The sequence below is a fragment of the Parus major genome, chromosome 3, assembly GCF_001522545.3.
Source record: "Parus major isolate Abel chromosome 3, Parus_major1.1, whole genome shotgun sequence".
Taxonomy (NCBI): domain Eukaryota; kingdom Metazoa; phylum Chordata; class Aves; order Passeriformes; family Paridae; genus Parus; species Parus major.
Window position 1 is genome coordinate 97,672,594 of NC_031770.1, and position 14,236 is coordinate 97,686,829.

At 37.3% G+C, this 14,236-nt stretch overlaps 1 protein-coding gene across 6 annotated transcripts in view; it reads right to left on the reverse strand.

Annotated features, from left to right (window-relative positions):
* KIDINS220 (kinase D interacting substrate 220) overlaps positions 1-14,236 on the reverse strand; it is a 74,519-nt gene that overhangs the window by 24,053 nt on the left and 36,230 nt on the right. For 5 of the 6 annotated variants that reach the window (XM_033513058.1, XM_015622145.1, XM_015622144.1 and 2 more), the window contains one exon: positions 13,371-13,533. In XM_033513058.1, coding sequence (XP_033368949.1) covers positions 13,371-13,533 — 163 coding nt within the window. Of the gene's footprint in view, positions 1-10,290; positions 12,555-13,370; positions 13,534-14,236 lie in introns of those variants that run through there. The other variant, XM_033513057.1, reaches the window with a different exon arrangement.

Here is a 14,236-nt window from a genome sequence, read left to right on the forward strand (position 1 = left end):
TCTTTTACAGCATTCTTGCCATATACTAAGCGTAGAATTAATGAATTCCTATAAATTTTACCAGAAGACAATAGACCGTGTACCTAACAGACAGAGGATACTGCCATACCATGCTGTCATAAACAGTGTGGGTGAATAACTTCATTCCCAGTGAGAGGTTACTTAATAGCAAAGGAAAAATGTAACAAATATAAAACTTAAAAGCAAGTGTAGCCTATTCTAACAAAGGTTCTGATTCTGCAAATCATTATGAGACATTGTCCAGATGGCAGCTGGATTATCCACTTTAGGGAAGCTCAGTGTATGTAAGACCCCAGAGACTCCAGCCTTAAGAGAATAAAAGGTGGTACTTCTGTGAGAAGACAAACTTGACACTCAAAGGTTACAATTTCAAAAAATGGGAACAGTTCATTCTCCGGCAGAGTTTAAAGATATCTAACAGAAGCTGAAAGTAGTCCTAACCTCAAGGATTGAAGAGACAAAAGAAAAAATAAGAACATTGGCAGTATCAAAGTAAAACTTGTATACTCCACAGTATCTGAGAAATGCATATTTTACACTAATATTTAGCTACTACTTTAGGCTGTTCTATTTAGCCTTATATAAAACTACAACTAAACTGATGGTAAATATGTATGTTTTAAATCAAACATCAGATGGTGAAAAAAACAGGATCCTTAATGCACACTTTAGTTATATATATTTGTTATATATATTTACAGGAGTTCAACACTGGAAAAGTAAAAATTAAGTCACTTTTCAAGTCAGGAATTGAAGAGTTAAAGAGTGGCCTACTTCAACACTTCAATCTACAAAATAAAAAGCCAAAAGAGAATGTGACAGATTTAAATAAAACACACAGCTGATGAATCACATGAAACAAATTAGCTGATTTTTAATGCCAGCTCTACTTAAGTCTGAATGCGAACAGTGTTCCGAATACGATGAACAAAGCTACTGTTCAGAAGCCAATAGCCCACTGCTGGTGTGCAGATTGAAGTCTCTATTCTAACCTCCTGAGCTCAATGTCTTAAACTACGCCTTTGAAAGAAATATTTATGTAAATGATAATCTTTTGGCAAAGAGCCACAAAAACCATACGTGCCTGCACTTCTCAGATAAAAAATAAAAGGTTAGCATTTTAAGCACTTTAGGAGTTACTTTTTCTAAAATATAAGCATGCAGATCTAAAAATAAGGCCCTGTGAATACAATATTCTCGTTTTGGGGCTAGATTCCTGAGGCAAAAGAATTATTTTTTAAATCAGAAACATCAAAAAGTATCAGTTTTACAGACTGTTTCCAGGACAAACTACTTGAATTTACAAGGAATGAAGCTAAAACAAAACATTTCATTGATTGAAGTGAACCTTAAAAATTCATTCCACTACTCTTCACATCTCTTTCCCATGAGCAGCTGAAATTAAAAACTGCTTTCATCATGGAGTAAGTTATATTGCAACAATGATGAATTATTTCTGTCTTTTTCCTCAAATACAGATAACTTAGTGCAAGTACACAGAGGCACATCATCTTTCATTCAAGAGACTGTGAACTTGATTCAAATTCATTCTAACTACGTTCACCTTGTACTTCCATGTGTGACTCAGAAAATAACCACCATAGTCCGACAGTGTGTCCATCACTGAATGTTGCCAGCATCGCTCAGAGGAAGATGCCAAGCTATTGCACCTATCGACCATCTCCTTTACTACCCTGCTAGGTGGTGGCAAAATGGCAAGAGCCAAAACCAACCACCTTCATCCACACTGGAGGTGCTCACATTGCCTATGCCATTGGTTATGTCAGGCCCTGGAATATGCTAACAGGATTTACCCACCTCTTCCCGGCGGGTAACCCAAAAGCCAAGGGTTTTGGGGCAGGTGCTCAAGGCTGGCTCTGACACAGTGTAGCTGAGTAACCAGGCTGTGGTGACAAGAGCTGTGAGAAGCCCTGCTGAAGGGCCCCCTTGCTGGAGTTAAGAACAGCATTTCAGCTCAGACCTTTACCCTTGGTCCTCCTCTGAGCTACATCTGTGCACCTTTGGTCTTGACCTTGAACACCGGCTTAACTTCCTGCCTTGACCTGTGCCTTGTGGCTACACACCACAGGGCTGTTTGCTGTCCCTGGTTACCGTCACTGACCCTGCTCCACTTTTCCCTTTTGGCCACTGAGGGATTTCTCCCCTCGCTGCCCTCCTCAGCTCCCAGCTCACCCTGTCTCATGGAGCAGCCTGCCCTGCTGTTCCCACACTGGTGGAAGGTTGAGTTCTTTACAAGCCCTCATACGCCAAAGGGCCGGTCTCCCTGCTTTTCCCAAACCTCTCTCCCTGAAGGTGAAAACAAAGAAATGCTTTAAATTAATCTTTGCACATCTAATTTTTTTCCTCATGTGTTTTACAGGAGCAAGCAACTGCATGGACAAGAGTCATTTAACTTTTTCACTCCATAAAAAGCAAATGACTTAATTAATTGCTATTAAATAATAGAACAACAGAAGGCATGAGCATGAAGGCATGTCATGTTTTATCTATCATGTGCTTTTTAATTTTTTCCTCTCAATATAGTACAAGTCAAAAATGTTGCTTAAAATAATGAAATAATTTGTCATTAAAAATGAGAATAAAAAATTTTCTAGAGATTTGATACTAAGAAACACAAAACTAGAAAATCTTGGCCACTACAGAATGCAATATGAAATTTTGATGCTTAACAATCTGCAAATTAGACGTCTGATTTCTAATACCTAATAATCAAATCCTACTAATATTATGCTTTGTGCTGAAGTTACTTATCCTACTCTTCTCATATCTGATTGAAACAGTGACAGTGTTAAAAGCTCTCACACAAATCACTCCAGGAACTTTGCAGTACTATCAATGTATCAGCAACTGTGATGCAAATATTCTCTCAAACTGAGGACTGCAACAGGTCATTTGGACACTGAAAAAGAACATTCCCTTATACGCCCATTCGTACAAAGACAGAAATAAAAAGTCACCACACACTCAATAATATAACATAAGGGAATAAATGCTTTATCTTAATAAAGACCAAAAAAAGAGAAAGCTATAGTTAGCTTTATGTAGACAAAAATTCAAGTCCCCTCAGTGCATATTAAGCGGAAGAGACTTCACTGAACAGATGCAATAGCTATTTAAAAACTCCTATTACCATAGGTATTCAGGAAAGCTTGCTTTGCAAAACTGACTCTATTCAATTCAAGTACCAGCAGATAAACCACCTCTCCTCAGTGTTCCTGCTTTTGATCATTTCAGAAAGCAAAAAACATTCTGATACTTAAAAGATTGATATTTATTAAACTAATCTCCCACACCCAATATCACACACTGTCACTGAATCCACATTAAAAGTTCTGTTCTTTAAACAACTCTCTGGCATACTTTATGATTAAAATAAAGTGTTAAAGCAGTTGCAAATGCCCAGATTCATTCACAGCTTTGCAGTGCTATTTGAATTACAAAAGGCATAAGAATTTTTAAAAAGGTGGGCATCAACCACCTACTACTCAACTGCTACACTGCCTTTTAACACGGAGACCACACTATTAGCACAGTAAGAAACATAATAACTTTATGTGCCCTGCATTTTAAGTAAGAGGCAATAAAAGGAAACGGAAAAACAAAAAGCAGGTTAAATATTTTAGAAGCAATGCCTCGCTGTGAGGTCTACAAGAATACTAAATTGTCTACTTAAAGGAACTGATTTATTTAAACCTGGCCTGGGCAAAGTTGATTGCAGAGAACATTATAATCAGAGTGATGAATGTGGCACCTTCCATGGCTTTTTCATTTTTAATTTCTATAATCACTAAATAGCTACACTTCTTAAATTAATACATCAATAGGCATTAAGCAACTCACAAATCCCTCAAAAGTTCATTTCACCCTTTTTCTTAAAAGGTATTTAAACAGTGTCAAAACTGGAATTAACATAATAACCTTCCAGAAAAGTTACATTTCAATGATCTTGCTCAATTTTAACATTTAAAATTTCTGCAGTTTTGCTGAAAGCATGTAACACACTGTTCTAAAAGAATAATTCAATAGATACTCATCTAAAGCACTGTAATGAAAAAGTAAACAGATAATGCTTATCTTCCGTTTTTATTTTACTTTTCTTCTTACTTATGTATATTAACAAAAAACCCTCAAATGATTTAAACAAAAGCTTTTAGCTCAACACATAATTGCAACAAAATTACAATAATTGTACCAATTAAAATAATCCTGAATGAACAGTTTGTCATCTTAATGTTCCAATGGTTTATAGAAGGATCTACTTAATTAGCTGAAATTGCTTTCCAATGTTAGTATCAAATGTCATTTGTTAAAAGTTGAACGATTTTGAAAATAATTTAACAAAGCAATTTTACAAAACACCAAGAACCAACATTTTCTTTTCAGCTGAATAAAGCAAGCAGATGTGTCATCAAATTGCTATAAAAATAAATGAGCCTTTATATGGAGAAAAATAAATTTTACTACTAGTGCTACAGAATACTATTTTTTTATGAAATCAAATTCTTTAATAAAATAATTTCATATCATTTATATCTTGGTGGTATTTTTAGTATGCTATAAATATACTTTCTTAAATTGAAGTAGTAAACAATCAAGGAAAAATATTTCACTGTACATGAAACAGAAAAATGTTTTAACCTAAGTGATTTCATAATCTGATTACCATGAGTGTATCAACAAGAGATGTGAATCTATCAGGAAAACATGGCACCAATGAAACCACGTTATAGAATTCCAAATCTATAGTAATGAACTGCTGTTTCACTTATAACTAAATTAGTTTTCAGCAGTTTAATTTCAAGAAAAAAGGAAAAAAATAAAAAGAAAAACAATTGTGTGGTTGATTTCAAGAAGGGGCAACTTCAGCAAAGACTGGAAAAAACCCAAGAAAAACCATATACCAGTGCTGAAACTGGACTAGAACTGAAGAAATTAAGAAACAATTCCTTCTATTATTGATAAGTTAGACAAAGAATATATATTCCACAATTCATCTCTTGGAAAAGTGTAAGAGTTGCAAAAGCTTTAAAATGAAAGTAATACATGAGCTATGGCTCACTTAAATCCTTTGGTTCTCTTCATCCCCTGCAACCCTCTCCTTTCCACCCCCCAAAAAAAACCACCAAAAAAAACAACAAAAAACAAGCAAAAAAAAAAAAAAAAAAGCAACTAAAAAAACTAACTGAATTAAAGAAAGCTGTTATGCCATTCTTCTAAATTTGGTGTGTTCTGCCTCGGCACGCTGTATTGCCATCCAATTTGCCATCCATCATAGGCAGGCATGCACACATATGTGCACAAAGACTTTATCACAGAGGTTAAACTAAGCCCAAGTGATGGATGAATTACACGTTGCTAAGTTTTAAATAATGGTTACCTACAACTCTGAGGAAACTATAACCATTTTCTTGTCCTGAAAGATCTCTTTTTTCAAAATCAAAGAGTTCTTGATTTCCATAGTTTCCTTCAGCTTCCCAAAAAGCAATTTTCAAGGAGATTAAGGAAGGGTGGAGATCATAATCTGAACAGATGGCTCATGAGAGTTTCTTCTATCCTGAGCCAAGCACTTCTGTTCTAATATTTTTAATAAATACATAAAAATAGTCACAGAAATTTAGGGACATCAGCTATTTGCAAATATCCTCATAAGCTATTTGCAAATATCCTCATAAAAAATCAGAAAGTTCTGTCTTAATAATCTGGTTTGGTCAAAGCCCCTTTTTTAACACCCCAGTTTGGTCTAAGTCTGGGCAAAGAATGACAGATAGGACTGTCCCTTGTAACACCAAGTTCAACAAGCAGATTAACATCGAAAGCAGCCAACAGGAAGCACTTGAATAGAAGGTTGTGTGAATGCCTGAATTCTGTAGTGTTAAATAAATTGTATATTCAGTCATGGGGGATAAGCATCCTCCCCAGTATCTTTAAGCACTGATGCCATGGTCTCTCTTAGCATGATATCCTCAGATACACCAGCTTTATATTTCTCACAGTTTCAGCAGGTAATGACTACAATTATATTCAGAATGATACAGAACCTAGATCCCAACCCCATAAGAGAGGACAATATTTACCACAAATCTACCTAATGTCTGGGTGAATGTTCTACCTATGTTTGGTATTCAAGCATGACCATGAGGAAATTCTCATGGATTGTCATCAACTTCAAACTGACTTTTTTCTTACCAAAGGGCCCTCTGTAACAGGTAGATCATTAAATTGCTCCAGTAGCCTGCAGTGCATTCCCTGCCATTTTCTTCCAAAGGCCAAGTGGAACTTTTCTACAGTGGCCTTTCCTGCCTGGACAACACATTTTGCTCACCAGCACCAGAAGGTTCCTGCAACTTGTCACACAACCTGTCCCAGCACTTGGTATAACTTATTTAGACACATTTATCTTAGAATTAAAGTAGCCTTTGCTGCTGTGCTTTCTGCTGAACCTCGCTTTTTTTCCTGCTGCAAACATGCCCAAACCACATTTCTTTTGTCCTTTACTTATTAAGGGCTTCAGTTACTGACTGAATAGGTTCCAGGTGCAAAGTAGGCCTTGCTTTAGCAATTCTGTGCATTCACAAAAGCAGAACAGTTGACTTCACAGCAACTTCAGGGGTAAAAATTCTGACCATCCATAGTTTTTCAAGTGTCTAGAAATTTATAGTCAATTTCTGAAATGCAATACAAGACATTCTTGAACTCAAGAGGTACATGCATGCCTGAAGTTTCAATTGTATAGATCTTACAGTCCAGATACTAACAGCTCTAAGAGGTGGCAGGCTGGTAAATCTGCCATATCTAGAAAGGAGCTAGTTAGCTCATAGATACAGAAAGTCTCCCGAATGCCTCCAGAAGGACAGGCAAGAGAGTTACAAAATTACTTCAGTGATTTCTAGGAATATTTTCCAATTTACAAATTACTGCAGACTTTGATTTCTGCCATGATAAGAAGGATACAAAGAGATAAAATGTGTTCAGCAGATTATCTTATTTAGTGAGGTAATTTAATGAGGAAAGGGACTGGGAAGACATTTCTTTTCATACAATCAGCTTTAATAGCATGATTTTTGTTCAACAAGGTGGTAAAATCAATCCCTGACATCTTTAGCCTTAAGAAGAAGAAAATACGAAGAAACAAAGATGACCAAGACTCAGGGCCTCAAACTGAAATGGAAAAGCTAGGACTTTTGGGGAAAAGAAATAAATTAATCAAATGTCTTAAGCATGAGGAGGGCTGGAGAAGAGAAAGTAGTCCAGCAAAACTGGGAGTTTGATGCAAAACTACAGCTTTCCTCAGCCTCTGAAATATATCTACTTTGGTATAACCATTTTGAAATGTGATGATTAGAAACTCAGTCTTTAGAACTTAGAAAAATCACAGATCTGTATAATACAATACATTCTGCCTTTCTACTGATTTGTTAGGAACTCCTAAGACACGTTAATTTTCTGACTGAAGTGGGGCACAGAACATTTTTTAGAGAAATCAGCCACAATTTATTAATTCCTTTACTTAGTGCAGATTTACTGCCCACTACTGCATAAGCATGATTATAAATGAGATTATTTTCCCCAGCAGGATATAATACCTATATCCACAATGGCTTTGATCTGCAACTTACAGCTACTTCCACAACCCTCTGTGAAGGTTATCCTGGTTATACACCCACATGGCATCTCCTCCCTCTGTCAGACCATTCACAGGTATGTCAAATAGAACAATAACTATCTTTGGAAACCTCACCAGCAAGTTTCTCACAAGACACATAATCCTATCTTTTGCTTCCTTCTTTTGCTTTTACAGGGTAATTTTGCCTGTTATTATCTTAGATTTTAATACATTTAGATGTTTCTAGATTAAGATCTTGCTTAAAATGTCTTAAATACTTCCTTGTATTCTTCCTATGTTCATTGACTCTGTTGAGAATTCAGTTTCTTGAAATGCATATTTTTTCTACAAAAGCCACAGTGACTTTTCCCAAGATATCATTTATTTAGATCTGGCACTGTCATTTATTCTGGTGTCATGGATGCTTTACTTACCTTCACAAGAGAGCACATTCCCATAGCTGGCTAATTTACATGTCTGAGAAGTCTCAGTTGCAAACATTCAACAGAAACTTGCTTTAATCTGACAACTTAATTCTCTTAGAAATTTATTTGCAGAAAGCCCACATATTTTATTCCACTTCAGAGCTTTAAAAATTTGCCTTCTGCAACTTCTGCAAACCACTTTGGCATTACACAAGATTGACATTAGGAAGACTATTAGTAGCATGGAAGAGAATGCAGCACAACATAAATGTAGAGGAATATAAACTCTATGTCATAGCTACAAATAAAATGGTAAAGATAATTAAATTAGACCAGGATGGACAGATGGGTAATGACAACAGAGAGCTTGACCACAGAAGAACCTAAACACAAAAGGGGAAGGAGAGACAAAATCAGAATTAAGAGCTTAACCTGGTAAGGAGAGAGACTATATGAAAATTCTGATGATGAGAAAAGGCAACACATAACCTGAAGGAGTAAATACTACTACTAATAAATATACCAGGTGGGAAACAATAGCAACTCGACCAGCAGAGAGAAAGAGGCTAAAATGAGAGGATAGAAGTGAGATGACACAGCAGGTCAGTTTAAGGAAGTAAAAAGAGTAGAGACATTTTTCTCAAATATACAGACTGAAAGCCAACAAAGAAGATTCAGTATTTTCTTTTCAGAATTTACCAATGACAAAAAATGGGCCTGTTCCCCTGTATAACTGATTGAGAGCATAGAACCTCTGCCTGTGGCTGTAAGAGATGTTAAGTGACACCAGATCAAAAAGATTCTTCACAGAGGTGTGCCTGTGTCGTAAAGTGAAGCCTAATTTTCTTTAGGGGGTTGTGGGGTTGTTTTTTTAATTTCTATTTTGAGTTAGGTTTTTTGTAATTGGTTTTGTGTGGGTTTTTTTGGTCTTATTTTTGTGTGTGATTTGTTTGTTTATTTTTGGGGGGTTTGTTTTGTTTTGTGGTTGGTTAGTTGCTTTGTTGCTGTTGTTTTTGGTTGTTGTTTTGTAGGGGGAGTCTGTGTTCTTTTGGATTTGGTGTGCATTTTTGTGAGGGTAGTTTTTCTGTTTGTTTGTTGAGTTTTTTTGTTATGGACCCTGGACGAAAGTTCCCAATATAATATTCAGCAGATTTTTCATCTCTGCATAGGATGATACAGGAAAGATACATTTCTCTTGACAGACCTGATTTCATACTCATCATAGTCTTTGATATTCTTCATAGTATCCATAGAAAAAGACAAATTTACTTTCCTCAACAAGCCTTCATAATAAGAATATACTAGTTAGCTTTATTTTTAATGACAAATTGAAGCACAGAGAAATAAGCATACTTAGTTACCAAATTGAGGCATGCATTTTTTTCGGAATACTCCACCAACTGAAAGCAGAGCACCCAGTAGCTCCAGATATATCTCTGAACACTGAGTACTTAGCAATATCAGCCTACAGAACCATAAGCTGTACACCACTTCCCCACAGAGGCACGAATACTACCCAAGTGAAAGGTACTACAGAGGTGACTAGGACAGCATCACACAAACTCTGACTAATAGCTATGCAACATCTTTTAGTTGTCCTACTTTAGTTATTGTATTCTTTTCAACTTCAATAGATAGCACTGCAGTGTGACAGAAAACAGCATTCTCCTTTACTACAGTCTGCAAAATTAAATTCTGGACATTACAAGATGGGAATCTTATGGAGGCAAAATAGCATATAATCATGGAAATCATATATCATTGTGCCTACATAGAGGGGAATTAACTAAAGACTATATTTATTCTTTTGCTTCTTAGTGCTTGACTACCCGATTGTTTTCATTGTCCTGTATTTTCTGTGTGTTGTGAAAGTATCGCTTTCTCCCGGGAACGCTGAAAGCCAAGGCTGAGGTGCCAGCGCTCCCGCGGCTGTGCCGAGCAGGGAGCGCCACCTGCCGGCACCGCACCGCGCTGCACAATCCCCGCACTGCCGGGGACACGGCCGGGGGACACGGCCGGGGGACACGGCCCGGGGGACACGGCCGGGGGGACACGGCCCGGGGGACACGGCCCGGGGGACACGGCCGGGGGGACACGGCCCGGGGGACACGGCCCGGGGGACACGGCCCGGGGGGACACGGCCCGGGGGGGACACGGCCGGGGGGGACACGGCCGGGGGGGACACGGCCCGGGGACAGCCCGCCCCGCGGGACACAGGGACAAGGGGTTAGCTGCCCCCGTCACACCGTCAGCGCACACACCGATCATCTGCCGTAACTCTTCCGATGAAAGGAGCTGTAACTGATCAGTCCAGGGGGGTCGCCCTCTGCCGCGCACCGTCTGCAGCAGAGGGGAAGGCAATGGAGAGTTCTCACAGTGAGGGAATCCTGGTGATTCAAAAGCTTTTTAACACGTGGTATTTTCAAATTTGGAAAAGCAACTGCAATATCAAAGCATTCTCCTTACACAGAGAATGCGATCAAGTGTGAAACTTACATTCAACATAGAACCTACAAGAAACCTTTAAGCAAAGCCCAAGCAGCAACCCTGACTGCAGTGTCACAATAAAAAGTAGTTTGACTACTATTCGATACTAAGAAAACTATATTCTTGATTCTGATCTAAACTCTCAATGTATTTTTTAAAAATCCTTGAAGAATAAAAAGCAGCAAACAAGTAATAAACGGAGTACAGGAACAAGATACATAATTACCAAAATCTGTTATGTATTTATGAGACTCCAAATGGGAAAGCTGCTCTATAAACTAATAAAACTTAGAAAACTGAAGTTTTAAAAGAGGAACTAACTTTGAAATGATAGTGCAACAGTTATTTGAGCCAAGTAACTTTAAACAGTTGCAGATAAAATGAATAGCAATGATGCAGAAATGATTAGTTTGGATAAAACAGAACTTTTAGAGAGCTAGATAATCCCAGAGAGGAGTACACAGACCTTTTCACATTCAGCATATGGTGAAGACGATCACCCAAACCACCAGACAGATGAGACCTCAACTTTGTCAATACTTCGGGACAGTTATATATTTAGTTCCTTACATGGGTTCAACAGAAAGGGCTGGGAGACATCAATTCTCTTCCTAAGCACACAGCAACATTATTTTTAGAAGACTTTTTTTTTTTTTTTTTAAACTGTTAAGAAGCTAAATAAACCAAGACTTTTAGCTTTATAATTTTCATATTAAATATCCTGTTGGTATTTTCTGCTAAAGAGAAAATCCTGAATATTAGTATTGTTCTCCTTTTCCTTGTTTTTCTGGTATTGCAGGTAGAATACAAACAGCTTTCCTTAAAAGATGTTCATCACCTTCCCTTTTCCAATACATTGTACAGGGTTCTTCACTGTTTCTTCCCATTATGTACTCTGGTTTTCACCACTACAGAATTACCTATACACTTGTAATTGTCAGTTATGAACTAGCAGTCTACTCAAATGGCTGTATCACTTCCAGACAACCTGCATAGCAAGAGGTACAACATAGCAGCAGTCATGAATCTCCTCCACATCTTAACTAATAAACCATGACACACTCCAGCTGGCACTGAGCATCAGCAGCTCAAGTGTTTGTGCTAACAACAAACAATTCAGAAGCCAAATAAGTTATTCACATTCAATTATAAACGTCCTTTTCTTTTACTACGATTTAACATCCATTAATACTGGAATTGCTAGCACCCATTGATGAGAATAAATCAAGTCTCTAATACCTCCTCTGGTTTATCAGAAGACAAACATTGTTATGTCTCAAAGACAGCTTTGGACTTCCATCAACCCAAAGTGATTTATTACTGTAGATGCCAATAATCAGAAAACTGTAAGGAGTTTGTTGGATAAATACTGAAAATATAAAATTGTGAAACATGCCATACAGAAATCTAAATAAAGAGAAGTCTGAATGAAAAGCATGACAGAAAAGGGAACTCCTGATGATTATGAATTACTACTGTACTTAGCTGATCACATAAGCATTTGTGACACTTAGCTGTGTGAATGCACAATGGAAAGATAGGCTCCCAGTGCTTTACCTTTGATTTCACAGGTAATTATACTCACAGAGGAAATGCAAAACCCAAAAACTGTGCCATACTCTAGAGGAGAGTGTTTTCTCATCATTCACTTAATTTACCTGCAAAGTCTGGTATTTCTAAAACCATCTTCCAGCTCAAAGCCACTTCAGTTTATTGCTTGCCTTCTTCATCTGTCTTCAATCCTCAGCCTCACCATGCTCAATCTAACCTTGTTCCTTTTCCTTCTTGGCATTTCTGTGTTCAGATCTTAACTGCACTTCAACTTTTCTTTCCTAATACAACTTATTCAATCTTTCCCAAACAATCCTAATTCCATTCTCAACACTTCAACCATTCCCAGCCCACCCCAGATTCTCACACAGTTCATCTCCTATTCCTTGACTTGCAGTGCAGGGCACACTTCCAATATTTTCTCTCCAAATTCATTCCCCTGGACCCTGCAAAATCACAAGATATTTTGGTAAATTGTTCGATCAGTCATGATCTTCTCTCTTTACTTCAGCTGTTCTTTTCATCTGATCTCAATTATATTTTATCCAAGCCAAACCTTTCTTTCTTCTCCCTGACTCTGATTCTCAGATTCTGCTTTTCTTCCATGGACCCCACTCTCAGTCACATTTTCTCTCTTCCATTCCTCCCACTGTCATCAGGTCACAACCCACAAATCCTTTCCTTTAAGCAGAGGGTTCTGGAGAGAGATGTTCACTAGCAACATGGGGCAATTTGTTCTCAGTAGCAATACCTGGACAGCTCTGTTGGATAGCAACTTGTAGCAGAAATTAAGAAAGTCAGGCCTCTTTTTCACATCCCTTAACTGCAGCACACAGCATTGCCACAGCACACCTGCTAAGCACAAAACCTTCAGAGATTTTTATCAGCAAGGCCAGTTTCTGCTGGGTTTATTTCAGATTAACAAAGAAGTGGAAAAAATACCCTACTTGTAGCTTGTCCAAGGTAAAGAAGAAAAGGATATCAAGAGACAAAAGTACAGCTAGCTGCCTGTGAAAGAATTCCTGTACAGTTCTCTTTGGTTTAAGTACAAAGTACTCATTCATACATGGTGCATCAAATAGCAATGCACTTCAAGCAACTTCATTTAGAAGTTTTCGAAAGTTAGCAGAAGAGGGTAAGGTTGTGGGAATTTTAGATTACAACCTGATAGATGTTTGACAGCCATGTTATTCTAGTGATCATTAATAATGGTCACTATTTTAATCACTGAAAGTACACACCATTACCAGAATAATGACTACCTCTCATAGATGGTTTTTAAAGTCAGGTGATCTGGAACACCTTCAGTCTCTTCAAGATGCAGGATGAGCCATGATGTTCTATATGGCCACTGCTCTGTGAGATTGATCCAACTTGCCAGTCTGTCCCAGTTGAATGTGATCTGATTAGCTCTCAATAAACGACCTAAGAGAACAAGGAAGGAGGAAAGAAAACATAGAGGATATTTTCTCCTTTTTGAAAGATACCCTTTTTCCCTTCAATGTAACAGCTATGCTACCTTGTTTTTATCTGATCTGTGAACTTCCTGCTATTATGTTTTTTGCTCAGTTAATTCACAATTATCACAAGTTGCATCTAAAACTACCATTTTACAATCTAATAAAAATTGCTGCAAATACTGGTCAAAATACAAAACTCTCCAAAACTGTCAACTTCAGCTAGAGGTTAAACACTAATTACTATCATCCTGCTACTGGTGAATCTTAATTTACTTCAATAAAATTAAAGAAAGAATTTCACACAGCACTAATTTCTTCATCAAAACACAGAATTTCATGCTAATAATACATTGATAGAATTTCTATGCACTGGCATATGAAATGTGGTCAAAACAAGTTAAGCATACAACTGCCAGCTTCAGTAGCCAATATAGTAAAATTCAAAGCTATAAAAAAGCACCTTTTTGAGTAAGTAAGGCAAGGTATAAATTACAAATAAAGTTATTTTAAAAACCAGAAAAAGTTAATGCTGCAACTTACGCATTTGAAGTTTCAGCAAATTTTCTATAATTCCTTTATTAATATCTGTAATGACAGGTAACCTTACAGACTGAAGGCTCTGTTCATAAAGCTGTTTATGAAATCATGTCTAACCACAGATTGTACTA